The sequence below is a fragment of the Malassezia globosa genome, assembly GCF_000181695.2.
Source record: "Malassezia globosa CBS 7966 chromosome Unknown mgl_sf_5.2, whole genome shotgun sequence".
NCBI classification, from domain to species: Eukaryota; Fungi; Basidiomycota; class Malasseziomycetes; order Malasseziales; family Malasseziaceae; genus Malassezia; species Malassezia globosa.
The window spans coordinates 461765-486130 of record NW_001849867.1 but is presented as its reverse complement, the minus strand read 5'-3'; the positions used below and the strand labels follow the sequence as shown (position 1 = coordinate 486130).

The window sequence follows — 24366 nt, the reverse complement described above, 5'->3', positions numbered from 1 at the left end:
CCATGAAGCAGCCAGACCGCCTAGGAATCCTAGTCCACCTGCCTTCAACGCATAATTATATTGCCTGCATGTTAGGTCCACCCATTCCGCACAACCTGTGCGAAGTCAAAAAAAAAGACGTACGCCTCGCGATATTTGACATCACCAACTTCACGATGTGTTCCGTAAGACATTTCTCAAGTAAAAGCTGTGGCAACTATCCTCAGGTACAAGAAAATATACGATTTAAAAGCACACGCGCTACACAGCAGTTGTTGCCACACCAACGACCCGGCCTTTGCCGAATTCGCCCGTTCAGCGAGCGACGTAATTTTCGTTTGGAAGGTACTTCGAGGTCAGTGTACAATTACTCAGCAAGTCACATACTTTGTAGGGATTCATTATATCCTGTGGATCAAACAATCGTTTGATTTGCTTCATGTAATGCACTGACAGGGGGTCTTTCGTGTATCCAATTTTGTCAGGTTTCATGACACCGAGTCCGTGCTCCGCAGAAATAGAACCGCTATCCGTAAGTTTGTCACATGCATGCATACCTCATTTCTTGGACTTTCTCATATATGTAGGGTTCGATCACATTTTCAATGTCAGCGGCATAGTTTTCTGCGACCACGTTGATATGCAAATTACCTAGATATTAGTGCGCATGCTGATAACGTACCATCTCCGAAGTGCCCGTAGCCACATACGGCCTTGACACGTCCTGGCTCGTTCGCACTAGGCATCATTCCTGAGCCAATCACCCGGTCCTGTAGGATGTGCACAAGCTCGTACATCTTGTCCATTGGTAGACTCACATCATACTTATACACTTTCCCGTAATGGCCTAGTGACTCCGGCACACTTTCACGCAGAGACCAAAGGGCTTTGATTTGCGTTTCGTCTTGAGCAACCACACCGTTAGAAATGATACTAGATTCCATCAAGTCTTCAAGAAGTCCTTGGAGCTTTGACTCATCGTGTTCCTGATTTGATCCACTCGTTTCAATGAGTACATACATGGGGTAACGTTCCTCAAATGGATCTCGGGGCTTTCTAGACGTGTTTTTCAGAACTAGATCAAATGATTGCTGATCAATAAACTCGAAAGCAGAGAGAATCTCAGCGCAGTGCTGGCGCACACGCTGGTAAGTCGTTTTAACAGCTTCAAATGACTCGACAGCGAACATGGCCACATTGACAGATGTTGGGCGTTTAGGCGTTGCGATTGCTACACCTGTAATGATGCCGAGGGAGCCCTCAGAACCGATGAAAAGTTGTTTGAGATCCAAGCCTGTGTTGTCTTTGCGCAAAGTTTGGAGGCCTGGCAATATGTCGCCATTGGGAAGTACAACTTCCAATCCAAGAACTGTGCCATGCAACGAGCCGTATCGAAGGAAACGGAGTCCACCTGCGTTGCTTGCCACATTACCACCGATGTGACAGCTACCCTTGGCGCCTAGATCAAGTGGCATCATGTAGCCTTCTTTGGCGACAAAGTCGTCCAAAGTCTCAAGAATACAACCAGCATCACATACGAGTGTTCCTGATGTGGCATCAAAGCTGCGAATCTGATTTAAACTACTCAGATTCAATACAACTTCATCAAAGACCGGAACACTTCCACCTACAAGACCCGTATTTCCTCCTTGTGGAACAACAGCGAGGCGATGTTCATAACAAATCCGCATAATTTGGGCCACTTCGTTTGTTGTCTTGGGTCGAATTACACACTTGGACCGTCCAATGTATTTTCCCATCCAGTCTTTGTTATATGAGTCTAATTCTGACTCTTCCACTGTGTTCCACTCTTTCCTTTCAGAGGGAATCGTGCTAATGAGCGAAGTTTGAGGGGTTGATAAGACTGAAGCAAATTGTTGCAAGATCGGAGAAGTAATAGTCCCAAAATCAGGATTCCTGGAAACCTTGACGGCATAGGATCTGATTCCATGGATAGTAATTTGCGTTGCATAAACGTGGTGACGTGACACAGCTCTTCGGAGACTGAGCTGAGACAACCTTGCAACGCTGCTCGAGATCATGATGTTTGATAGGCCTAAGCCTCGCTTCGTTCCCTATCTCTTGAAGGCATGGGCCTTTAATTAGCTGTATTATTAATCAGGTCACCACAGCAAGGTACCTACTAGGGCGTATCTAATTTTTTTTTGTAGTGAGTATGCGGGTCGGGGTTCATAGCTTGGAAAGGGCCAGTGCCGGTTGATAGGCTCTATTTTCAGAAGGACAGTTTTATTTTGTGGAGCGTTCTCATCGTCGTCATCTTCCTGTTGCTGGTACGGCTGATCTTTGCTTGGCGTTGCGCTTTTGCGATGAGAAATGAGTAGTGATTTGGATCGGTAAGTATAAATTGCTGGCTAATTTTTGAAAGACAAATATCGCAATTAAAGAAGTGCGAGTCTCTGACAGAAGCACAAGTCAAAGACTTGTGCGACAGGGCTCGTGAAATGCTGATTGAAGAGGGGAATATCCAGCATGTAGATGCACCCGTGACAATTTGCGGTGATATTCATGGGCAGTTTTATGATTTAATGGAGCTTTTCAGCGTCGGTGGCATGTGCCCAGATACCAGATACCTCTTTATGGGTACGTATCACTAGCTTTTGTGCACTGTGGCTAGGCTGACGCTTTGGCAGGCGATTTTGTTGACCGCGGGCTTTACTCTGTCGAAACATTTCTGCTTTTGCTGGCACTAAAAGTGCGATATCCTGATAGAATCGTCTTGATTCGTGGAAATCACGAATCACGTCAAATTACGCAAGTGTATGGGTTTTACGATGAGTGTTCTCGGAAGTATGGAAATGTGAATGTATGGCGGTATTGCTGTGAAGTGTTTGACTATTTGTCACTTGGGGCTATTGTTGATGGGCGTGTGTTTTGCGTGCACGGTGGGCTGAGTCCAAATATCCTTAAACTGGACCAGATTCGCTCAATTGATCGCAAGCAAGAAGTACCGCAAGATGGGGCAATGTGTGATTTATTGTGGTCGGATCCAGACGGTACGTCGGTATTCCATGTCACTGATTCTCACATCCAACGTACCATTATCAGACATTAGCGGTTGGGGTGTATCGCCACGCGGGGCTGGGTACCTTTTCGGCGGGGATGTTGTCAAAGGCTTTGTTCACACGAATGGCCTTGACTTCATTGCTCGGGCGCACCAGTTAATATTGGAAGGGTATAAGCAGATGTTTGACGCTACAATTGTGACGGTGTGGAGTGCACCGAATTATTGCTATCGATGCGGTAATGTGGCTAGCATACTGGAATTGGATGATGCCTTGAACCAAAAGTACAAAACATTTGATGCGGCTGAACAAGGGTGCGTGCATGAACGTAATCTAGATGGAGGCTGACCATAATTTTTATTTCATTTTAGCACGCCCGGTTTGCCCGCTAAAAGACCCGCACCGGATTATTTCCTATAGGTGGATCATCTGCAGCAGATGGACCGGGTGTTCCTAATTTAGATATTTTTATTCGTATATGTTTGCATGTGTATGCGCAGAGTACGTGCATACGTTACCGACTGGGACCTCTACCCGCACTTACAACAAAACTTGTGGGAGGATGGCGTCAGAGGTACGTAGATAATGTGGAAGTCTTACGCCTCAGAGCAAGAATCACCACCATCTGCATCTGCCGCACTTTCATGTTGGTCACGAGAACCAGACCCAAGGAGTGGAAGGGGCCATCCACGAACTATGTACTGATAAGGTAAGTCTCCGCATCCATGTGGTATACGTCTGACATGTTGCAGTACTCCGAGACGTCTTATGACGGGTATGTTGTAACAACAGCTTGGTCGACTTTCACGGCATGTATCTAACAGAATTACAGCATTGGCGAATTAGTCGATTTGATTGAACAATCCCCTAATGCCGCCAATGATGTCGCCAAGGCGATCAGTCAGCATCTCATGGGTGACTCTGTGCATAACCAAAAGCGAGCTTTGACCGTGTTGGAAGGCATTGTAGAGATGGGCACACCCCAGTTTCAAAAGTCATTCGCGACACCTAGTCTTGTGTCTTCACTGAAAAGCACGTCTATGAGCTTCGGCACCGACAATGGCGTTCGACGTAAGCTTATGCTAATCTTGCTTTCATGGCACCGCCATTTTATGCGCGATCCCGAGATGGCGCATGTATCGAGTCTGTACGGTCTCTGCGGTGGTGTTGACCGGGAACCTTTGGCCTCGATAAATCGAACAAACCCAAGTTCGGCACCTGAGAACCGACGTGCGATTGATTTACTGCATTCCCATGGCTTGAGCAGCGTTGAAGGTACAATTGAGGCTTCAGATAAAGAGTGCGAAAATCTACTGAATGCTATGGCTGCTGCCAGCAAATCGAGCGAGCCGATCATGCAAAATCCTGACGTTAAGACACATGCCACCCTAACGCTCGAGCTGCAGAAAGAAATTGTACACTTTATTCATACTGTTGGCGACAGCTTCTATCTAAGTGCGTTGGTGCTGGCCAATGATAAGATCGTCGATGTACTGCAGCGGCTCCAGGATGTAGCGGCCGGTATGCCTGTGTCTATGCATCCATTGGGTACGAATGCACCCTCCAAAGAAGAGCTAATTGTTAACGCGTCACGTCGCTTATCTGTCCCTGATGTTATGCCGACGCCTTCGAATGCATTGCTTCGCGAGGTGGATCATTCTCTGATGGTGCATTCTGGCTTCACCTCTGCGGCTCCGTCGCGTCCTAGTGCAGAGCCCAGCGAGCAGGCCGACCCAAACGAGATTGACATGTCAGCAGTCGAACGCAACTCGCAGCAAGTGCAGGGATCCATCTCAGGCATTAAGCTTTACTCCATATAATTCATAGGGCTGAATGGAGCCATTCTGTATAGTCATGCATCTCGTGTTCTTTCGCCGTTGGGTGTTTGTGCTATCGGCCCTCATCATCGGTTTGTATGCCAGCGTAACTAGACGCATCTGTACATCTTGGCTTCGGCAAGCGATGTCTGCTTGGCACTGAGTCAGCGCCACTAGGGCGCGGGGGGAAGGGTGAAAGATGATAAAATTTCGCCACGTGCATGTGGAGCTGCACGCTGCCACAAGACTCGAGCCGAGCTGCGCTTGACCCGTGCAGCAAGGATGCTTCACCAGGTTATCGAGCCGATTTTGTGTCAGCTATGGCAGGCACGGATGCTGGATTGCGTCAACGTGTGCGCGTCCATTCGGACCGAAAAGAAGTTCTCGGAGATCTAAGAGATGATGCGGAGATTCAATTAAAGCGGTTTATCGAGACCAATGGCCACTTTAGCCTCGTTCGGTAAGTGAACTTGCTGTGGGAATGCTCAGCTTTGTGACTTACTTATGTGACAGGAACTTTCACTTAGCGGATGCATTCACGCTTATGAATGGATTTTGCGGAGCGCAGTCTTTGTATATGTCAGGTCGATTCCTTGCGACATCTAATCCTCGTTATATGTGGTATGCACTATGGTTCCCCTTTTTCGGTGCTATTTTCGATTTCCTAGACGGTAAAATCGCTCGGTGGCGCCAGTCAAGCAGTATGCTCGGACAGGAACTTGATTCACTTGCTGATCTTGTGTCTTTTGGCGTTGCTCCCTCCGTGGCTGTCTTTGCGATGGGTCTACGTGAACCACTTGACACTTTGATCCTCACTGTATTTGTGTGCGCGGGCATTGCACGGCTCGCACGTTTTAATATTTCAGCTGCAAACATACCGAAAGATTCACATGGGAAAACGCGTTATTTTGAAGGGCTACCCATCCCTTCAAGCTTGGCACTTGTAGGCGTGCTGGCTCTCTGTCTATTGCTTGGCCGCTTCGATGTAGCTGACGGAGCTTGGTCACCGAGCATGGTAAAAGAGTCGCTTCCATTCACAGGAACATGGCATGGTTGGATTCCTGGCAATGGCTTACCGCTTGGCACCTGTTCACTTGATTTCTCCCACGCGCTATATTCGCTTCTTGTGACGGGAGGAGTGTTGCCTCAATACGTGTTGCCTACTACACTCGCTGGCTGGGCGAATGAATTTGGGGTAATTTCGATACATACATTTTCATTTGTTTGGCTCGTTTGGTCTATGGCCATGGTGAGCAAGACCCTTCGAGTGCCGAAGCCCTAGGTATGGTATGAATGACTTGTCGTGCCACATATACATATGCATCAATCCACATATATATATATATATGTATTTCAGAGACATCAGATACGAGTGCTTTCGGTCTATAGGTAATGATCACACTTTGATCAGAGCGGCGGACAGAATCATGGGCCTGTCATGGATCGGCGCGTACTAACCCAGGATCCTACTTGCCAAGTCTGTGCTCTCTTATCGGAAGTGGAGGAGACTGATCCCACAGCATGGAACGTTGCACGTGTGTTGGGCAGCGACATGTCTGTCAAACTGAAATAGTCACATTACCGTAGTTGGGTGGGGCACACGACACGAAGTCGCACAACATGCCGAATCTTGCGCTACAACTAAAAGGCGAGTTTACGAACGTGACACGACTTGTTCCCGCCGAGGGCGTAGATGCGGCCATTCTTTTACAGATCGAGTGTACGTCGTGCCACGAAAAACACCCGAAACTCGTGGCGATAGAACCTTCGAATGTGGTTGAGATGCAAAAGAGCCGTGGATCGGCCAACCTCATTGTCAACTGTCCTAGCTGCAGGCGGGAAAATTCTGCGTCCTTTGTCGTGCGTAAGCCTGGCTCAAAAGATGAGGAGAAGATGGGCGAAGTTGCGCCGTGGTCTGAAATAGACGTGAGCGCAGGCCCTGACTGGCACACACTGTGCACCGTAGAATTCCGCGGCATGCAGCCGATCGATCCTTCAATCCAGGAGTTATTGACAGATTCGAGCTCTTGGAAGTGTGTTGGCACAGAAAGTGGCACGCCGTTTACAGACGTCCAGTTCGAGGATGGCGAATGGCACGACTACGATGAGAAGGCAGGTGAAGAAGTGAGCATGACTGATATTGAATTGCGCTGGCAACGTGCTTAGATGTGTGCCGGCAAGCGTCCAAGCTCGCGTAGAAGCTCACGCTCACGATCTGGCGCTACTATGGCAAATCCACTGAGTGTCATTTGATAGCTTCCTGCACCGCCTGTCAAAGCACGTAGCCGTGTGCTATAGCGCATCATGCGGGCGAGTGGGATGTGTGCTTCAATACGCATAGGCCGCTGTTGCATCGATGCACTTATGTTGGCCGTGTTGTCATCGACGAAGCCATCAAAATTGTGGTCCGATGGGATATACACCTCGTAGGAAGAATTCAAGTCTGCTGGTGGCGGCGCGTCATCTGTTGCTTGGCCCATGTCCAAGATGGAGCCGTGTTGCTCGACGCTGATGTCAGATGTTAGTTTGCCCGCGTAATTTGCGGGAGCTTCAATCGAAACGTGCATCATGGGCTCCATCAGTTTGGTGTGTCCATAAACCATGTCACTTGGCTTTGTCCGAGATCCATGGCCCAACGCATGGCGTAGTGCCTGCGATACAGCAAGTCGGACGGCCGCAGGCGGACACATGTCAGGACCCTCTGCTTGGATGCGGTCGAGCGTGACATGGACACCCTGCATGGGAAAGCCGCTCAAGGGACCACGTAACAGGGCAGCATGGGCCCCTTGTCTCAGCACCTGTGAGAGAGCGTGACCTGATTCGTACGTGAAGTTCGGCGATTCGCCTAAATCAACAACAACTTCATTTTTACTAGCCTCAGCAACCGTCGGTCCGCACTCGAATGCGGAGACCGACTGAGACGCGGCGTCCATTCATGTCTTGGTCGAAGAGATGTGTAGCTTCAGCATGGGAGTCTTGCGCGATTGTCTCCCGGTAGCCAACACGAACATGACCGAGGTGCGGGTATACATTGAACTCGTTCTCAAGTCGATGCTTGGCAATATCGAGATGAAGCTCGCCCATCCCACTGAGCACTGTTTGTGCAGAAGATGCACCTGAGCCGCCCTCACTAACGTGTAGACTTGGATCCGTGCGTGCAAGCATGCGCAGCGCATCAGCCACAACCCCTTCTTCGGCCTTGGTGCGCGCTTCCACACTCACACTGAAAACGGGCGGAGGAACGTGCACACGTCGAAGACGAAGCGTATTCCAAGCGCCTTTAGATGCACCCGCGCCATGACGCGCATCCACGAGCGTATCGCCTGTGCGAGTGTCTTTGAGACCAAGTACAACACCAATCATACCAGCTTGTAGCGATGGAACATCCACGTATTGATCAGCGTACGGAAGAAGCAGGCGCGAGATTCGCTCCTTCCTGTGGGCGGTCGTGTTGAGAAGCGTCATGGAGCTTTGTAGTGTGCCCGAGTACACACGCACAAACGTAATGGGCCCCTTGCGCTTATCCCACACGACTTTGAAAGCCAAAGCTGTGGTGCTACGGTCATTCAAATCCACATGTACAGGTTGAGCATGAGGTGTACCGGGAGCAATGATCCCATCCACTGGCGGGCGATCCGAAGGACTTGGCAGGTACATGTGTACCGCATCCAGCAAAGGCTGTACACCGATGTTGGCCGCTGCTGAACCACAAAGGACCGGGCACACCTCGCCTTGAAGTGTTAGACGACGCAGGGCATGGATTATTTCTGAGACGGGGAGCCGCTCAATAGCTGTTTCTGTGTCGTCCAGCTCGAGAATGCGATCGAGCAGCTGGACATCCAGAGACGAAATGAGTTCTACAAGCGCAGAGCGTGCGCTAATTGCTTCGGCAAAAACAGGCGCATGTTTGGCAGCATCGAGTGGAATTCGTACAATCTGCTCGCCAGCCACGCCTTCGAAGCGCAGCAGTTCCATGCTAAGCAAGTCAATCACACCAACGAGTGGGTTCTCTGATTTTGCGCGCGATATGTCTCCACGATCGTCACCCACATCCGAAGCATATGCTGGCAACTGTATGAGCACTGGCCGTGCGTGCAGTCCTTTGTCGATAATGGAGCGAATGGATCGTCCAACGCTGCTGCCCTCTCGATCGAGCTTGTTGACGAAAAACAGATGTGCATGAACACCATAACGCTTTGTCTGTCGCCATACATTTTCACTTTGGGGCTCAACACCCTCGACCCCATCCAGCACAACGACGGCTCCGTCCACTACTCGAACTGTGCGCTCAACTTCGATTCCAAAGTCCACGTGTCCTGGCGTGTCGACAAGGGTGATAGCGACAGATGAAGTTGCCATGCTATTGCCATGCCGTTGTACCGGCAACTGTGTATCATGTCTAGCATTCGTCCACCAAACAGGACCCACAGCCGCACTCTGGATTGTGATTCCTCGCTCACGCTCTTCCTCAAGAAAATCCGTCACTGTGCTTCCGGTATCGACATCGCCAGGAGCCGTGTAAGAAGCCTGTGGCTTAGGTGGCTCAAGTCCACTGAGTGTCTGTGCACGGGTCAAATGCAAGATTCGTTCTGTCAACGTCGTCTTGCCTGCATCAATATGCGCAATGATCCCAATGTTGCGGATGCACTCTGTGGCTATACTTCGCCTTTGGCAGGCTGGCCAATGTCTCAATGAGCTTGGCGCAAGGCACCCCGTCCGAAATGCTCGCCACGCACATGATCGAGCACGTACGCCAGCGAGCATGCTGAGTGTGCAGGTGGAGGGGAAAGGGGTTGATGGTGGCGGCGGGCGTATTCTAAGAATCACCTATGAAAAGACGAGTGTCGCTTCCCTCCATAGCTGGGCAATTGCCAGTGTCGTATTGATCGGGTTCCCGATCACGTTCTTGCTGGACATGAACAGGACATGCTGCCATCGAGACGCGCCGATCCAATTCGCGTGACATGCTCAGCTCGCACTAGAGCTCTTCTCTCGACCTGCCGGCGGAGAGCGTGATCTGTCGCGAGAAGATCGATATGCGCGATTGTGATGTTGGGGGCTTCGATCAAAACGATCTTTGTGCTGGGACGGGTCGCGATAGTACGACTCTTGACGAGCCCTGCGGTCACGGCCTTCACGATAGTTAGAACGGTCGTGTTCATGTCCCCTGAATGTTGGCTTGCGCTCGCGCTCATGACGCGATGGGTATCTGGACGAATCGCTATCGGGGTTCTTCGTTGCTTGCCGCTGCTTGCCAGATCGCTTGGCTCGTTGCTTTCTCCAAGCACCGTGCAATTTCGAGACACTCTGAGAAAAGTCGACCCAGATTCTTCGATCATCAATCAACACATTCTGCATTTTGACATATGCCTATCGAAGGTAAGTCACACGTATCACGGCACGTACCTGCTCGGCAGACGCACGCTCTTCAAACTCAATAAATGCGTACTGCAGGCTATCACCTGTCTTTTATATCGTCGTAAGCACACTGGCTGTCTAGATCCATGTCTTACCTTTTTATCTTTGATGACCTCGCAGCTGCAAATGGTTCCGAACCGGGAGAAGATGAGTTCCAAATCCTCACTCCGTGTAATGGGATTCAGTTTACACACAAACAGCACGTTTTCTGGCGGCTTGATCTCTGCATGCGGCAGGTCACCTACAATTTCCAGCGTTAATGCGGCGGCAGCCGCATCTTTCCGTCGACGTTCTTCGTCGTTATTATCCTCGTCCCACACGCCTGATACTTTGTCTCCGCTTGGCTTGGCCTCACCCGCGTGCTCAGCTTCATTCCTGCATTCCAGCTTAGTATCAAGAGTCTTTGCCTGTTTGTCATCGGCCTCATGTAGCTCCGCTGCCGTCATGCTGAATGCCGGCGCGCTCGCTCAAGGCTCTCCTGTGTGGAGCTTGTTGTCTGTCCTCGGCCCTGCCCTTTCTGCGAGCCAACAAAGAACACACCGCATCAGCTCGACCAGGCCGACTAGATGACGTAAGCACTCGACGCGCGACGCGCCCGTGACAGAAACGCGACGCGAGCGTGACTCTTGCCGATCGTTTTGGAGATTGTGTCGGCGTCCTATTTCTGCGCGCAACTACTGTTACGCCTCGACATCTCAGTGTGTGACCGCACAAGTGTAAACTTGTGCGAGTGGTCCTTTGATCCATGTATTCCCCCGAGGGAGTGCTGGCTACGCCAGTACCTTCATCTGAAGCTGATGCGTCGTTGTTGCGATCACCAAGACACGACAAGTCGTCGGTGCCATGGACGAATCGTACGGCTCCTGTCGCGACGCCACCACCGACGTCATCACCGTCACGGGCAGTACGTACGCGTGACAATGTTGAATGGAAGAGAAGTGGTGTGTCACCAACGAAGCGGGAACATCGCGACCGCATAGACCTGCCTCGCTTTGCTGAGCCGATGCACGCACCATTCGAGATCCGCCTTGAACATGAGCCCGATGAGCCTGTGATGCTCAACTACCACCATACATTCTTGATCGGACGCTGCAAGCGTCCCGAAAGCATGCCCGCAGCTCTGCGCGACTCTCGCACTTTTGTAGGAGCGCGACCTCTCGCCATGGTGAGCCTTCCGCCCAGTGCGGTTCATGCTAGTCGTCTGCACGCTCTGATCCGTTGGGTGCCTTTCACACATGTGGGTGATGGTGGCCAAGTACCTGTTGGCGCATTCGTTTTGCGCGTCATTGGCCAAAATGGTCTTATCATCGATGGTCGTCGATACCAATCAGGTCACATTGTCCGTCTCGACGCGACGCGTACATGGCTCGACTTCTTCGGGATGAAAGTGTGTTTTGAAATGCCGCACATGCCCGGCCGAGTCGTGTCTATGAGGCCGCAGACGACGTCAGTATCTCCAATGAAACGCGCGCGTGCTTCAAGTCCGGGCATGCTCGCTGACGTGCCTTCGAGTCCATCGCGATGGACTGACTGGCACACGGATGGTGAAGGCGCGACTCATCACCAGCGTTCATCGTTGCCATCGCCCACATTTTCACCATCAGTTTTGCGCTCGCAGTCATCATCGCCATCACCGTTGCCCTCGTCACCTGTCATGTCCCCATCACACTCACATTCGCATCCGCACACCCTGCCGACATCGTGTCAGGAGGTGCCTGCGTACGCGCCAGCATCGGCCTCGCCAGCGCAAACGGCGAAGCGCCATGTGGATCAGGATGGAACGTCATTGCTTGGAACCACGTCCGCGCACATGCCTGAATGCATGCCCAAGTCACAAGAACAAGGGCCAGTACCTGCATCCTCGACTGCGAAAGCTGTCTTGCTCAAGGAAGCTAGTGAGTCTGAAGATGAATCGCAGCAGGAGGATCAAGCCAAGGCAACGTGTGTGTCTCGTTCCAACCAGCCCAGCAAGTCTCTCGACACAGCTCGATCACTTGTGGCACGTTTAGCACCAACGTACGACCTAGCTGGTCTGCTGGCTGGAGCGATTGTGTTTCATCGTACTGCGACTATATCTGCGAGTGAGGCAGTCCGGAGTGTGCTTGCATCGAATCCCTCCATGCTACGTGGGGAAGCGGGTGCGTGTGCTGTCGCCTACAGTCCGTCCAAGAGCCGTCTGTGGACGGAGGATGAATCCAGTGCGTTCCCAGCGTATGGCGAGCAAATTAAGGGATGGTTCCCCACTTCCGACTCGCGCTGGTCGTCTCTGACGCGACATGCATGGTATGAGAGACTAGATGAAGAGCTGCAGCGTGCACCTATGTTTGGCGTGATCCAGCGGCCTGGAAAAGACACTCGCGGTGACCCACTCGAGTGCTGGTACTACTATGACAAGGACAATGACCCCGACATTGAGCGAGCGCAAAACTTGGGTGCCTTTGTAAAACCCATGCGCAACGCTGTGCGCAGCCAGAAGCCCATTTTTTGGAAAAAGAGCGAATACGGTCGTGCTACGAGCCACAATGGCGCTGTTGGCGCGGACGACGACAAGGTGCCGTACTCGCCTCGCGGGTCCAGCGGCAGTGATGGCGAGTCGACCAAACGGAGCCGCAAGAGCGATCGAATCGATACAACATTGGAGGAACCGGAGAAGACATGGGACCGCCTGGGTGATCAGCCATGGTCGTCCACCTCTTCACGGCCGAGAAAAAAGCGCTCTGTGGCCAAGGAGGCATTGTAATTAGCCGTCTGATGTTTATAGCAGCACTTCTCGCGGTAAGATTTCACGATCGACCCAGCGCTCAATCAAATCACATACTCCTGGATACGGCATCGGCTCGCCATGTGGGCCCACATGCGCGGCAGCCAAGTCGCGCAGCCCAGGAGACTCGACTGCTGGATTCTCCGGGCCACCCACACCGCCCATGCAAGCCGGTGGGCCGCCCTTGAACTCTTGGAAGTCGAACAAGTGAAACTCTTTGCCAAACACAACGAAATGCGCGAAGAGAGAATTTATATGTCCCTCGCAACTGAGATGGAGCAGCTCGGGGAAGTGTGCATGGTATATGTGAGCGAAAATACGCAGCATCTGGCGGTACATCTGTTTCGCGGTAGTTGGGAACATGGAGGGGAATTCGCGGCCTGGCTTCGTAGGGAAGACAGCTTCATCTTGTAGCAACTGAGAGATCCAGGTCATAACAAAGTCAATATATTGTGGCGCTGGCAAGTGGATAGGCTTGCGGTTGATGTCGACCCAAGTATAATGCAAGCCAACACCGGCCGACATGGTGGGATGTGTGTGAATTGTACAAAATTCGGTGAGGATCCCACAGAACTGATTCAGATTGTGGAAAAAATCAAAGACTAGATGTCGTCAAGAGAGAGCGAGAGAGAAGAAGAAGAAGAACCGTGATCATTGCGGGGGAGGAGGGTGCAAATATCGACGACGTCAGCATGTCGAAAGATGCATTTCATGGCTTCTTTTGCTTACTTACGATTGATGGCGATCCATTCATATGGGTGCACATACTTCGGTAGTGCGACAATGGTGCGGAAGGAGCCCTTGATCAACGTGCTGCGCACAAATGGTTGACACAAGTACAATGGTTTGGTCGGCATAGATGCCAGATTCATACTTCCTCCAGCGACGACTGCTCCTCCTGGGACACTTCCTGAAACCATCGAAGGGGGTGGCGTGCCATACGGCCTTTCCAATGAGGATGATGGCGGTGGCACATACCGCATCTTGGACCGAGAGGGAATTCCCATGGATCGTCTGCGTCAGTAGGGCCAACGGAACGTACCCAATATTGTTGAAGAAGCTCATACTGCCTTGCAAAAGATGCCTAGCGGGGGCTCCTATCTGTGATTAGAGTGTGAAAGAGAAGCAACGTGCGGTCTAACGACGACGTGTGTTTCGGTGGATAGGTCGTACGTCAGTGAGCGGGTCTAGACGTCGAAGTGTCTAGCGTTCAGTCAGTGAATGGGGGTGTGTGCATGCGAGGGTGGAGACGTGCGTGTGTGGGTGAGTGTGAGTGTGTGCTGAAGCATTACATAATCAGTCTTCCAATCGTATTGCATAACCATCGGCCGCTGTTGAGAGGAAGTCGGATTGCAGACTGCTCTCTGTTTTTCCTCGTCAGATTCTCATACGTCCTTGGTTCGTGTTGAGAATGCACGGTGTGCGAGTCACTGGGCTTCTTCGTTCGGCTTTACAAGCACCTGCGGGTGCAGTTGACATGCAAATGCGTCAAGTGCGGTTCATCAACACGACCAATGTGCTACGCGCAGCGCCAAAATCAGCCGGTATGTGGTGGGGTTGCCTCTTCTTACCTTTGTCCTCTTGCATGAACATACTAACCCAATCCCCCAGCTCCGAAGAAAAAAGTCGCCATACGCCGCGGTCAGTCGGGCGAGCGTCGCACAGGGGGTCTTCGCCGAGGTGGCGTGGATGTATGTATAGAATGAACCAGCTATGGCGCTGCGTGCAGGGCTAACGTCTCGGCAGACTTCGAGCCAGCTTTCCAAGTCAACGCAACACTACCAAGCACGCCCAGACATGTCAGATCTGCACACACTGCAAGCAGGTGTACTGGACGAGTGTGCACGTGGCGATGTTCTCGCATGGTCGAAGCGCACCCTTGCGGCCTTCGAGGCGTTCGGCATGCCACGCGAACTAATCCGCAAACAAGCTCTCCAGCCACGTCCACGAACCATCGTACGCGCAACGACACATGATGTGTTGCGCCTGTGCAACGATGCCCAAGAAAATGTCTCTCGGCATCTCTTGGTTGGCGAGCCAGGGTGTGGCAAGTCCATGTACCTGTTGCAAGCGGTTGCTCATGCTTTGGAATCCGGATGGGCTGTTCTGTATGTGCCACGATGCATCGACCTTATCAACTCTTCGTCGGCCTACATGTACTCACCGTCCTTCGCTACGTACTTGCAGCCCGACATCGCAGCACACATGTTGCAAGCGCTTTTGAAAGTGAATGGCGAGATTCTCCGCCGCATCGAGACAGAAGGTATCCAAGTCGAGGGCACAACTGTGCCCAAAGGCTCGCTAGAGCAGGTTGTCCAGCGCGCTCTTGCCGAGGACAACGCACACTTACGGCAGCTGTCATTGGAGCATGTGATCCGCACGCTTGCGGCACAAAAGGATGTGCCATTCCTGGTGGCCTTGGACGATATCCAAGCCTTTTTCATGACATCCAAGTATAGAGACCCAGATTTCGTGCCCTTGGAGGCATATGAGCTGGCTGTGCCTCGTGCGTTGTTGGAGCTCGTTCTTGCGCCACCCAAAGACAAGGAGTCTGGTCTCCAGCGTGGGGCTGTTCTTACCGCTCTGAGCTCAACCCACGCCGAGTTCCCTCCTTCCACAGAACTTCTCAAGGCTTTGCAAGCATCCACTTCCATACCAGATGCACCTGTGCCATGGCCGCGTCTGTTCTCTACCGTGTCATGTCGTGGCTCGGCCACGCGCGTGCCTGAGCCGCATGCGTACTCCAAGGTGCACGATACCCATCTTGCCTTCGCACAAGCTAGCGCTTTCCAGCCTGTGGATGTGGGCCAACGTCTCGATCGTACGGAAGCAGCATCTCTTCTGGATCTCTTACACCGCGAACGTGCGATTTGGACTGTGCCCAATGACGAGGGTGTTTATTGGCCGAAGCTGGTCGAGAGCCATGGGAAATATTGCTTTCCTTTTGAAAAGAGCTGGCGCTCAACGGCTCATGTAGTCGCTTACAAAATCGTAGCCCACTCACCTTCACCCTCAGCCCTCACCGTTCACCAACCCCCCATCCCCCCGCCTGACGTTTCCATAGCTGTCTCTTGGCTTGCTCCTTCTCTGTGCGCTCTCGCTCATTGTGCCAGCTGCTTGCCTCAGTGACGCGCATCGTTCTGCCCTGTGTCCATCGCCTGCCACATGCAGAGCAACACGCACGTGGGGCCCAAGCCGGCATCTCAAGCGTGCGTGTATGCGTGCACGTCGACCGCGCTGTGGCTTGTTCTGCACACGTGATCTGCATCTCGCCACACCGATCGGGGCTCGAGAGCGACTGGAGGCACCATTGGCACATGGCATGCACGCACGCGCGCATGCGTGCATGCAAGTGTGTGTCAGACGTGGAGTAACCATCTTGCTAAGGAGCCACACAGACACTACCCCTCGCTGTGGTCGTAGCTGCGGCTATCGTCAAATACGCCTGTCCTTTCCTCGACCTCCTCTAGTTTTTATGGCGGGACGCAGCGGCATCCTGCAGCTTGCACTATGTGCGCTAACCATCTACACGATGTTCCTGCTATGGGGACTCCTGCAGGAAAAGAGTACGTTGCTTGTAGCGCATTTCCATGTGTAACACCGCGTCCCAGTTACCAGCACCGTGTATCGTACGGGTGATGCATTCGACCCATTTAGTGTGGGTGAACGCTTCGAGTACGGTGTTCTGCTCAATGGAGTACAGGCTCTGTGCTCGTGTCTCTTCGCGTCTATATACTTGATGTATCGCCGACGTCACCAATCTGTGGCAGGCCAGGGTCTTCTTTCCAAGATGGGTCTGGACGTATTGACGCCCTCTGGATGCGAGAAGGCCCTCATCGCACGCGGCAAGCTGAATCCCGGTCAGTCGCTGCAGGGATTGAAGCGCTTCATCTCGCCTCTGTTGCTACAGTACTTGCTTGTGTCTGCGCTGCAGTCCACAGCATCTTGGCTCAGTATCGTGGCGTTGCGGCACTTGTCGTTCCCTGCCATCACATTGGCAAAGAGCAGTAAGCTAGTGCCTGTGCTGATTATGAATGTGCTGTTGTACCGCCGACAATTTGCCGCTTACAAGTACGTGGTGGTAGGTCTCGTAACGTTGGGCGTGTGGATGTTCATGGCCTTGGGCAACAAGAAAGCCAGTAAGCAAACGCACGGAAACAGCGCCCTGGGTATGACTCTTTTAGTGATCCACTTGCTCTTGGATGGCACGACCAACAGTACGCAGGATGAGGTGTTCGCGACTTATGGGCCCTTTGTGTCTGGCACGCAAATGATGTTGGTGATGAATGCCATTTCTGCTTCTTATATGATGACTGCCCTTCTTGTTCCTGATGGCCTTGGTGCGTATATCATTGCACTTGTCCGTCAGCACCTGGGTTCAATGCTTCATCCTCATTGGATGGCGCACATGCTTCTGGCCAGCAGCACCGTCCCTTCCTTGTCGCTCACCCCGCAACTTGTGTCCAGTGTGCAGTTCTTGCTCCGACACCCAGATGCAGCCCGAGATGTACTCGCATACGCCATGGCTGGCGCTGCTGGGCAGATTGCCATTTTCGAGACGCTTGAACGCTTCGGCAGTCTGACGCTCGTATCGATCACGGTCACTCGCAAGCTGTTCACCATGCTGCTTTCGATCATGGTGTACAAGCATCAACTCCGTTCATTACAATGGATTGGTGTTGTCATTGTCTTTGTGGGTCTGTTTATCGAGATGCGTGCCAAGCAGCGACAGTCAGCATCTGCTCCCAACGTTGCAGTGCCGCAAAAGGCCAAGGCACAGTAAGGGCTTGAAAATGCCTCGCTGTCTGCTCACAGCTGTCGCTTTGTTGCGATGTTGTCAGCGGGTCATCGAGATGTCTCAGCCGCATATCTGCAGGTTGCTTTCATATTCTCTTCATCTCGCCCCATTTGTACTCTCATCCTACCTACTTCGGCCTTTCCTTTCGCATAGAGATGCGTCGCGCGGACATAATCATGAAATAACACGCCTTTATTAATCTTTAATCCAGCCAACGACGTCTGAGAGATCTCGACTCCGATGCACGCGTCGCCGACCCCTCTCGGGCGCAGACCCACATTCACAAACACCTGTCTCCATTGTTTCAGCTGGTGGAGACAAATGTCATGCATGGATCAAGGAACAAACGCATTCTTGTCACCTTGACTCCTTTGTGAGCGGGACGTGCGAGTGGCACACAGAAGGATGAAATGAAGGCAAGTTGTCTAGTACATAAATACTCGTGAAACATTCGAGCTTAGCGGCCCTCCCTTGAACGCAGGCATCATGGCAGCCGTTCAAGCAAGAGAGGATCCAACACGTATGGAATCACGCCGGTATGTCTCCTTCGTCCTTCGCACTGCAGGACGAAAATCAAGTAAATCAATTTTGACTTACACCTCAAACAGGGCAGCTACAGCTAGCTCAAAACATGTGCGCGAACTTGCACATCACGCCGAGATGCGTAAAGAAGACCGCCGTGCAGCTGCGATTCGCAAAGCCCGTGAAGACATCGGGCATCATTACAGTATCTATTCTGTCGTTGGTGAAGGTGGCTATGGTATTGTATTCTCAGCTGTAAATCGACATACAGGATCGCGCGTTGCAGTGAAACGTGTGTCACCATTTGAACATCACTTACTGGCAATTCGCACTCTGCGAGAACTGCGTCTCTTGCGCTATTTTCAAGAATACAGTGGCTGTGAAAACATCATCAAGCTTTTGGACGTCGTCATTCCCGGGGACCGATGCTCATTCCAAGATATCTATTTCGTGCAGGAAATCATGGATACGGATCTCTATCGCGTCGTACGAACACAGTCATTGAGCTACGATCATGCGCAATACTTCACATATCAAATCTTGCGTGGTCTCAAACCCATCCATGCTGCGGGTGTATTGCACCGCGATATAAAACCAAGCAATCTTCTTGTGAATGCAAACTGTGATTTGAAGATATGTGATTTTGGTTTAGCGCGCAACACAACGCAGGCATCACCACATGGGCGCGACTTGCAACTGACTGAATACGTTGCGACGCGTTGGTATCGGGCGCCAGAAATTATGTTATCGAGCAAAACTTACACAAAGGCCGTGGACATTTGGTCTGTCGGATGTACGCTCTTTGAAATGCTCACGGGAGAGCCGCTTTTTCCCGGCAAAGACTACCATCATCAAATGCTGCTGATTCTGGATGTGCTTGGTACAGCATCGGTCGACTCGATTGCGTCACAGTGTTCGCCAAGAGCACTTGACTATGTCCGTGCACTTCCATGGTGCTCTGGCCGATCCTGGACGTCTCTACTTCCCAACGTCCAGAGTGATGCAATTGATTTTCTCTCGCGCGCGGTGACCATGGATCCTAATGCTCGTATGACTGTGGACGAATGTCTTGCGCACCCATTTGTCGCTCCTTATCATGACCCAAGTGACGAGCCTGGTGCGCCCCCGCTTGAGCAACATGCATGCGAATATGATGTGCCTCCGACACTGAACACCGACGTCTATCGCCAGGCACTTTGGGATGATAACCAAATTTACGCGCGTCATTCTTTACGCTCGTCGTTATAAGAGTATGTAGAAAGAGTGGGAGAGAGAGAGAGAGAGATAGAAAGACAAAGTACACTGTGCCAATGTAGTATCGCATGTCGCGCGAGAAATCGAGTGTGCTCATCGACAAGGTGCTGATCGACTTATTTCTTACACGCACCATACCCCTTCATTGTTGAGCTGGTTGAATGGCTATGATATAGTGCTATGTTTTCTTAGACTTGGCAACTTGCGTACGCTCCGACACAGGGATCAAGTGTCCAGAACTCCACGCATCATGCAAGTCCTTCGCACATTGCGCCTGCCGCTCAGCGAGAGGCGCATCCATAGTTGCATGGTCAATCTGCCATGCAACCACGAATGGCAGCACACGAGTTAGAAGAAACTTTTCACACGGCAGTGCCTCAGCTACTTGGCGTCCGTCCAAAATCGGTTTCACTTGCGCATAATCAAGCAAGCGTTCGTCCCGCACAAATGCCCAGAACCGGGCATACTCATCAATGATGTTGATAGCCGAGTCCTTGTCCAGCGTATCATTTTGCGCATCATACACTGTGGCAAGATCACAAAAGAGCGCAAATAGTAGTGTGTTGTCCAGCCCCACATCTAAACTCGGACTAGTTATACAAGACTGGCGAAGAAGAAGACCAATCGTCGACCGCTGGGTCAGACAAGAGTCAGGTTTGAATCGATCAAGCGAAGGCCGACTCAGCACTGAGACGGCACGGTCCAAGCAAGCGACAGGATCTTTGGTATTTCTATTCCCGAGTTTCAGCCCCTTTGATATGGTTTCAAGACCTGCCCATTCCTTCTGCTTTTTCGGCTGGACATAAATATCACGCAGAGGGAACAGCGCAAGTGCGTACCATATAAGTCGCTGCTTTGACGCTGCTGTAGGGCTAGTTCGGAGTGTATCTAGCCAATCGTGAGGAATATGCGCCCACAAATCCGCATATGTGCCAGTGCCCTGAAGGAGATCGTCGAAGCATGCAGCGAGGAATAGCGCAACGTTTTCATCGGGGATGTCAGCCGGTGCATCAATTTGCGCGCCGCCACTGGATGTGCCCATGCGCTGTATCAAAGGTGGTGGCGGTGTAAACACAACCTTATAGAGACCAAGCTCAGAGAGCAGTTGCAACGCACGGAATGGATCGCGTCCAGAGAGCATTTTATCGACTTCTATGCCGAATCGCTCGCGACTCACCTTATTCAAGAGTGCGGAGCGCAGTAGCTCAGCCGTACTAGGATTCTTGGCCTTGCTACCTCCATCAGACGCAGTCTCACAAAGACAGGACCGAATATCCGAATGGATCTCGTAGCCAAATCGACTGCTAAAGCGAACGCATCGCAAAATACGTAGTGGATCGTCGTTGAATGTCGATGCTGGATCCATGGGTGTGCGTACAATGCCATGGTGCAAGTCATGGAGACCGTGTTCGGTCCAGTCTTCGATGGACGCGGTATGAACGTTGTAGAAAAGAGCATTCACTGTTATGTCTCGACGCATTGCATCATCTAGCGGCGTGCCGAATGACATGACAGGAATGCGGTGCGTGCCTTCATAGACTTCTTTGCGTAGGTTGACGAAATCCAAGTCGAAGCCCAACACGTTGGTTGTGGCAGTTTCGAGATTCTTGCTTTGCTCGGGGTTTGCGGCGATCTTGCCGATAGTCCCCATAGGACCTCGATGAGGCAGGTGCATGGCAATTTCATGGGCCAGCTTCGTTTGCGAGAATCGATCACTTTCTAGATATGCTTTGAGAAACAGCGCAAACTGATGCCCCGTTAACGACGACAACGACACGTCTAGATCGTGCGATGGTAGCCCCAATAGTTTGTCGCGAACCCAGCCGCCAGCAATGCGAGCTTCACATGTTATCGTCGATGCAGAAGATGGCTGATCCGATGCATCACTACCAATGCACAAATCTTTGTATGTATGTACCTGGCCGTCCACTTCTACGCTCGGGTTCGACGCTTGCATCCAACGACACACGTCGTCCAGTAGCGTGCAGATGAACCCTTCTTCGCGCGTAAGTTGTATGTTCGAAACCGATGACATGGTGCACCTTATAGCAGGTCTTGTGCACATTCCTCGACTCGCGCAAAGCCGAGCCAAGCCAGACATGCCTACGGCGTGTGAATGAAATGATCCAAAACGAGAGCAACTTTTTGCTGTGGAGGAACTAAAAAGGGCATGGAGCAAACAACTAAATATGTAAATGACTCATTCCTAATCACCAAAAATCTGGTAGTTGCTCGAGCATCGATCCAGCACATTCGCAGTGTGGCTAGTTGCATCATCAGGAGCGTCGAGACGGACGCATTTCCACATCAGCTCTATCATACGTGCTCGGCTCATTTTCGACGACGCCGCCCATCGCGCGAGACATGCGCCAAAACGTGTCATGCGCATTCAAGCTCGACTTCAGCGCTAACGACTTGGCCATCTCCATAGACCGACGCGCATGCAACTGCTCTTGAAGAGATCGCTGTAAGAACTGAGACAAACTTTGCACTGACCATTTTGGAGGCACGCGCGACAGCACATATAGAAGATCAAACTGCGATGCACAGGTGTTTAACAAACGCATGGTCGGTTCATGAAACTCACTGCCGTGTTGACAGCGGCTCAAGTACAGGTGAAGAAGCGTCTCATAAAGTCGCGCGCGCTTTTCCTTACTTGGATTCCGCACTCTGGCGGGCAGGAGTCGGGTATAAAGGGAGAGCGATTCTTCACACACAAGAGCACGAGCCAGGTATAGCGGCAAGACATGACCATACTCACAGACTCGCTCAGCTGCATCATAGTCATGCGCCTCATCAATAAGAAGCTCGAGCGCCTCGCCATATTGGCTATTTCGCGCAAGAACAGTCGCGCGCATCACTGGTAAGTCGTGGAGCGATGGTTCAATTTGCAAGCTTGGCCCATACTCTAGCCATACGTGCAGCTTTTTGCGAGCTGTTATATCACGCTGAGAAGCGCGGACGAGTCGATTGACAAGTACGCGACGCATTGCATCTGTGACATGGTGACCAGCGAGTACTATAGACTCCATGTACGCATGAGCACGAGGTGTCGATATCGTTAGCAGCTCTTCCCATATGGAATTTGCATCGTCATCCGCCAGTGCATCCCACTGAAGATGAATATATCGATGCAGTTGCGGCATATCATGTCGAGCGAGCCAAAGACAGAACTTGGCCAAGTCTAATTTGGACAAGTGTTTTGCATACGTTCTCATGTCGTCTTCCGATAACGTATCGACAGAATCGTGGAACGAGTGCTCCCAAAGCTGACACGCAAGATGCAAAGCCTCCGAAAATGCTCCATGTTCAGCAGACACATGCATAGCCAGCACATAACGCTCATGTTGGATCGCCAATGCCTTTACAATATCGAGCTTACTAGCGGACAAAAATGGCTTCAGGCTCTCTAGCGATGTTTTGGGATCGCATTCCAGAGCCAGTTGAACCACAGCTGTTGACACCAACGGAGAGTCATTCCTCCGTGCTTGCAGGACATGCAAGAGCATCGCTCGTGCTCTGCAACGGAGCTGCTGACGCAGCAAGTCAAGCACAGGGTCAGAGTCTTCCATGGGAGGACAGTAATTCCATGCAACATGTTGGGATATATGTTCGTCCATCGTAGGAGCAAGTGAAGCCCATAGACCAGCTGCCGCTTCACATACGTATGAGTACTGACCACCAAACAGTGTTGGCCACATACACAAGAGCATCGCTGGTGGAAACAAGCCAGCGATGAGGTACGCCTGGGCCTGTTCGAAGCGAGCGTGCTTCAAGTGGTATACACCCAGCATTTGCAGAGCGGCACGCACTTCCTCATCATCGCACGGCGCTCGTAAAATGCTAGTCTCACGTGGCGAGCCAAGCGCAAGAAGCGCTTGACTTCCGGGCGTGCGTGAAGCAATGCAGTGCAGTGCATGCTTACACACAAACAACACAGATATAGGCGCCCAACGCACGCACGATGAAGATGGGATCTCAGGATACGCATCGGATGGAAGTACCTGGGCACTAGGGACACCTGGGCGGCGAGGTAGCCAACCCGGTAATGGGGGTACATGCAAGAGGAATCGAGGCTCCATGCTCGAATTGATGCGCACTTTTTCAACGATTTCAAGCGTGTAAAGATTGTGAATGTACAAAGAATTGTCACGCAGAAGCACAAATAAATATGGAAAGTGCGAAACAACGGACCGTGGATGCGAGGGCCATTCAAGTAAGCGGGCTGATGGTTCACCATCGACACGGAGAAAAGCTCCGAGGGTACTGTGGTCAGAGTGCGAGGTAATGAGGAAACATGGGAGCTCGTTGTCGTATGCAGGCATAGAGACAATCGATGGCCGATTGCGTGCAGAGCCGACAGTAGTTGTCTGCGATATAGGAAGAGCAATGGGAGTCAGTTCCTCCGTCTCGAGATTCACAAGATAGTATTCCGATAATGTCGCCAGGCACACGACATCATTGAAGCGATGTGCGATGAATGCATCACGTGGAATAGAGATGTCCTGTTCATGCGTGTCAAAACACCCGCGATCATAGCACCGACGTACCTTGTAAACAGACCAGCCTGTATGATCAAGCACAATAAGCCACAAGCTCTGGCGTTTTATCACACACAGACTGAAAAGCCCAAGCCGTGCTGGTTGATCAATGAAAGCTTCGTCCAATGCGACTTGCACTACACCCTTTATCGGTGCATACTGCAATGAAGGAGCAGGCGCCATTGCTGGGTATGAATAAAACTGCAAGGTATTCTCGCAAAGCACTGCTAATATGCGTACTTCGCTTAGCACA

The 24366-nt window shown here is 51.6% G+C and overlaps 13 protein-coding genes across 13 annotated transcripts; 8 read left to right on the top strand and 5 right to left on the bottom strand.

The window, feature by feature from the left end:
• Positions 1–55: 55 nt before the first annotated feature.
• MGL_2442 (uncharacterized protein) lies at positions 56–2021 on the bottom strand (the record flags this gene model as incomplete). Its single annotated transcript, XM_001730594.1, has 4 exons — positions 56–64; positions 367–505; positions 537–630; positions 662–2021. The coding sequence occupies 4 exons, from the start codon at positions 2019–2021 to the stop codon at positions 56–58; spliced, it is 1602 nt and encodes a 533-aa protein (XP_001730646.1).
• Positions 2022–2313: 292 nt separating this feature from the next.
• Positions 2314–3350, top strand: MGL_2441 (uncharacterized protein; the record flags this gene model as incomplete). Its single annotated transcript, XM_001730593.1, has 4 exons — positions 2314–2333; positions 2366–2580; positions 2631–2993; positions 3046–3350. 4 exons carry the CDS (start codon positions 2314–2316, stop codon positions 3348–3350), a joined length of 903 nt encoding a protein of 300 aa, XP_001730645.1.
• Positions 3351–3913: 563 nt separating this feature from the next.
• Positions 3914–4822, top strand: MGL_2440 (uncharacterized protein; the record flags this gene model as incomplete). The annotated part of the gene is made up of 1 exon (XM_001730592.1): positions 3914–4822. One exon carries the CDS (start codon positions 3914–3916, stop codon positions 4820–4822), a length of 909 nt encoding a protein of 302 aa, XP_001730644.1.
• A 218-nt stretch (positions 4823–5040) lies between these two features.
• On the top strand, positions 5041–6101 carry MGL_2439 (uncharacterized protein; the record flags this gene model as incomplete). The annotated part of the gene is made up of 2 exons (XM_001730591.1): positions 5041–5279; positions 5333–6101. 2 exons carry the CDS (start codon positions 5041–5043, stop codon positions 6099–6101), a joined length of 1008 nt encoding a protein of 335 aa, XP_001730643.1.
• Positions 6102–6439: 338 nt separating this feature from the next.
• On the top strand, positions 6440–6985 carry MGL_2438 (uncharacterized protein; the record flags this gene model as incomplete). The annotated part of the gene is made up of 1 exon (XM_001730590.1): positions 6440–6985. The coding sequence occupies one exon, from the start codon at positions 6440–6442 to the stop codon at positions 6983–6985; it is 546 nt and encodes a 181-aa protein (XP_001730642.1).
• A 711-nt stretch (positions 6986–7696) lies between these two features.
• MGL_2437 (uncharacterized protein) lies at positions 7697–9583 on the bottom strand (the record flags this gene model as incomplete). The annotated part of the gene is made up of 1 exon (XM_001730589.1): positions 7697–9583. One exon carries the CDS (start codon positions 9581–9583, stop codon positions 7697–7699), a length of 1887 nt encoding a protein of 628 aa, XP_001730641.1.
• A 1399-nt stretch (positions 9584–10982) lies between these two features.
• On the top strand, positions 10983–12977 carry MGL_2436 (uncharacterized protein; the record flags this gene model as incomplete). Its single annotated transcript, XM_001730588.1, has 1 exon — positions 10983–12977. The coding sequence occupies one exon, from the start codon at positions 10983–10985 to the stop codon at positions 12975–12977; it is 1995 nt and encodes a 664-aa protein (XP_001730640.1).
• Positions 12978–13593: 616 nt separating this feature from the next.
• MGL_2435 (uncharacterized protein) lies at positions 13594–14063 on the bottom strand (the record flags this gene model as incomplete). Its single annotated transcript, XM_001730587.1, has 3 exons — positions 13594–13600; positions 13767–14012; positions 14041–14063. The coding sequence occupies 3 exons, from the start codon at positions 14061–14063 to the stop codon at positions 13594–13596; spliced, it is 276 nt and encodes a 91-aa protein (XP_001730639.1).
• Positions 14064–14711: 648 nt separating this feature from the next.
• MGL_2434 (uncharacterized protein) lies at positions 14712–16127 on the top strand (the record flags this gene model as incomplete). Its single annotated transcript, XM_001730586.1, has 1 exon — positions 14712–16127. One exon carries the CDS (start codon positions 14712–14714, stop codon positions 16125–16127), a length of 1416 nt encoding a protein of 471 aa, XP_001730638.1.
• A 346-nt stretch (positions 16128–16473) lies between these two features.
• Positions 16474–17781, top strand: MGL_2433 (uncharacterized protein; the record flags this gene model as incomplete). Its single annotated transcript, XM_001730585.1, has 2 exons — positions 16474–16564; positions 16610–17781. The coding sequence occupies 2 exons, from the start codon at positions 16474–16476 to the stop codon at positions 17779–17781; spliced, it is 1263 nt and encodes a 420-aa protein (XP_001730637.1).
• Positions 17782–18282: 501 nt separating this feature from the next.
• On the top strand, positions 18283–19566 carry MGL_2432 (uncharacterized protein; the record flags this gene model as incomplete). The annotated part of the gene is made up of 1 exon (XM_001730584.1): positions 18283–19566. One exon carries the CDS (start codon positions 18283–18285, stop codon positions 19564–19566), a length of 1284 nt encoding a protein of 427 aa, XP_001730636.1.
• A 184-nt stretch (positions 19567–19750) lies between these two features.
• MGL_2431 (uncharacterized protein) lies at positions 19751–21529 on the bottom strand (the record flags this gene model as incomplete). The annotated part of the gene is made up of 1 exon (XM_001730583.1): positions 19751–21529. One exon carries the CDS (start codon positions 21527–21529, stop codon positions 19751–19753), a length of 1779 nt encoding a protein of 592 aa, XP_001730635.1.
• Positions 21530–21848: 319 nt separating this feature from the next.
• Positions 21849–24296, bottom strand: MGL_2430 (uncharacterized protein; the record flags this gene model as incomplete). Its single annotated transcript, XM_001730582.1, has 1 exon — positions 21849–24296. The coding sequence occupies one exon, from the start codon at positions 24294–24296 to the stop codon at positions 21849–21851; it is 2448 nt and encodes an 815-aa protein (XP_001730634.1).
• Between the last annotated feature and the right edge of the window lie 70 nt (positions 24297–24366).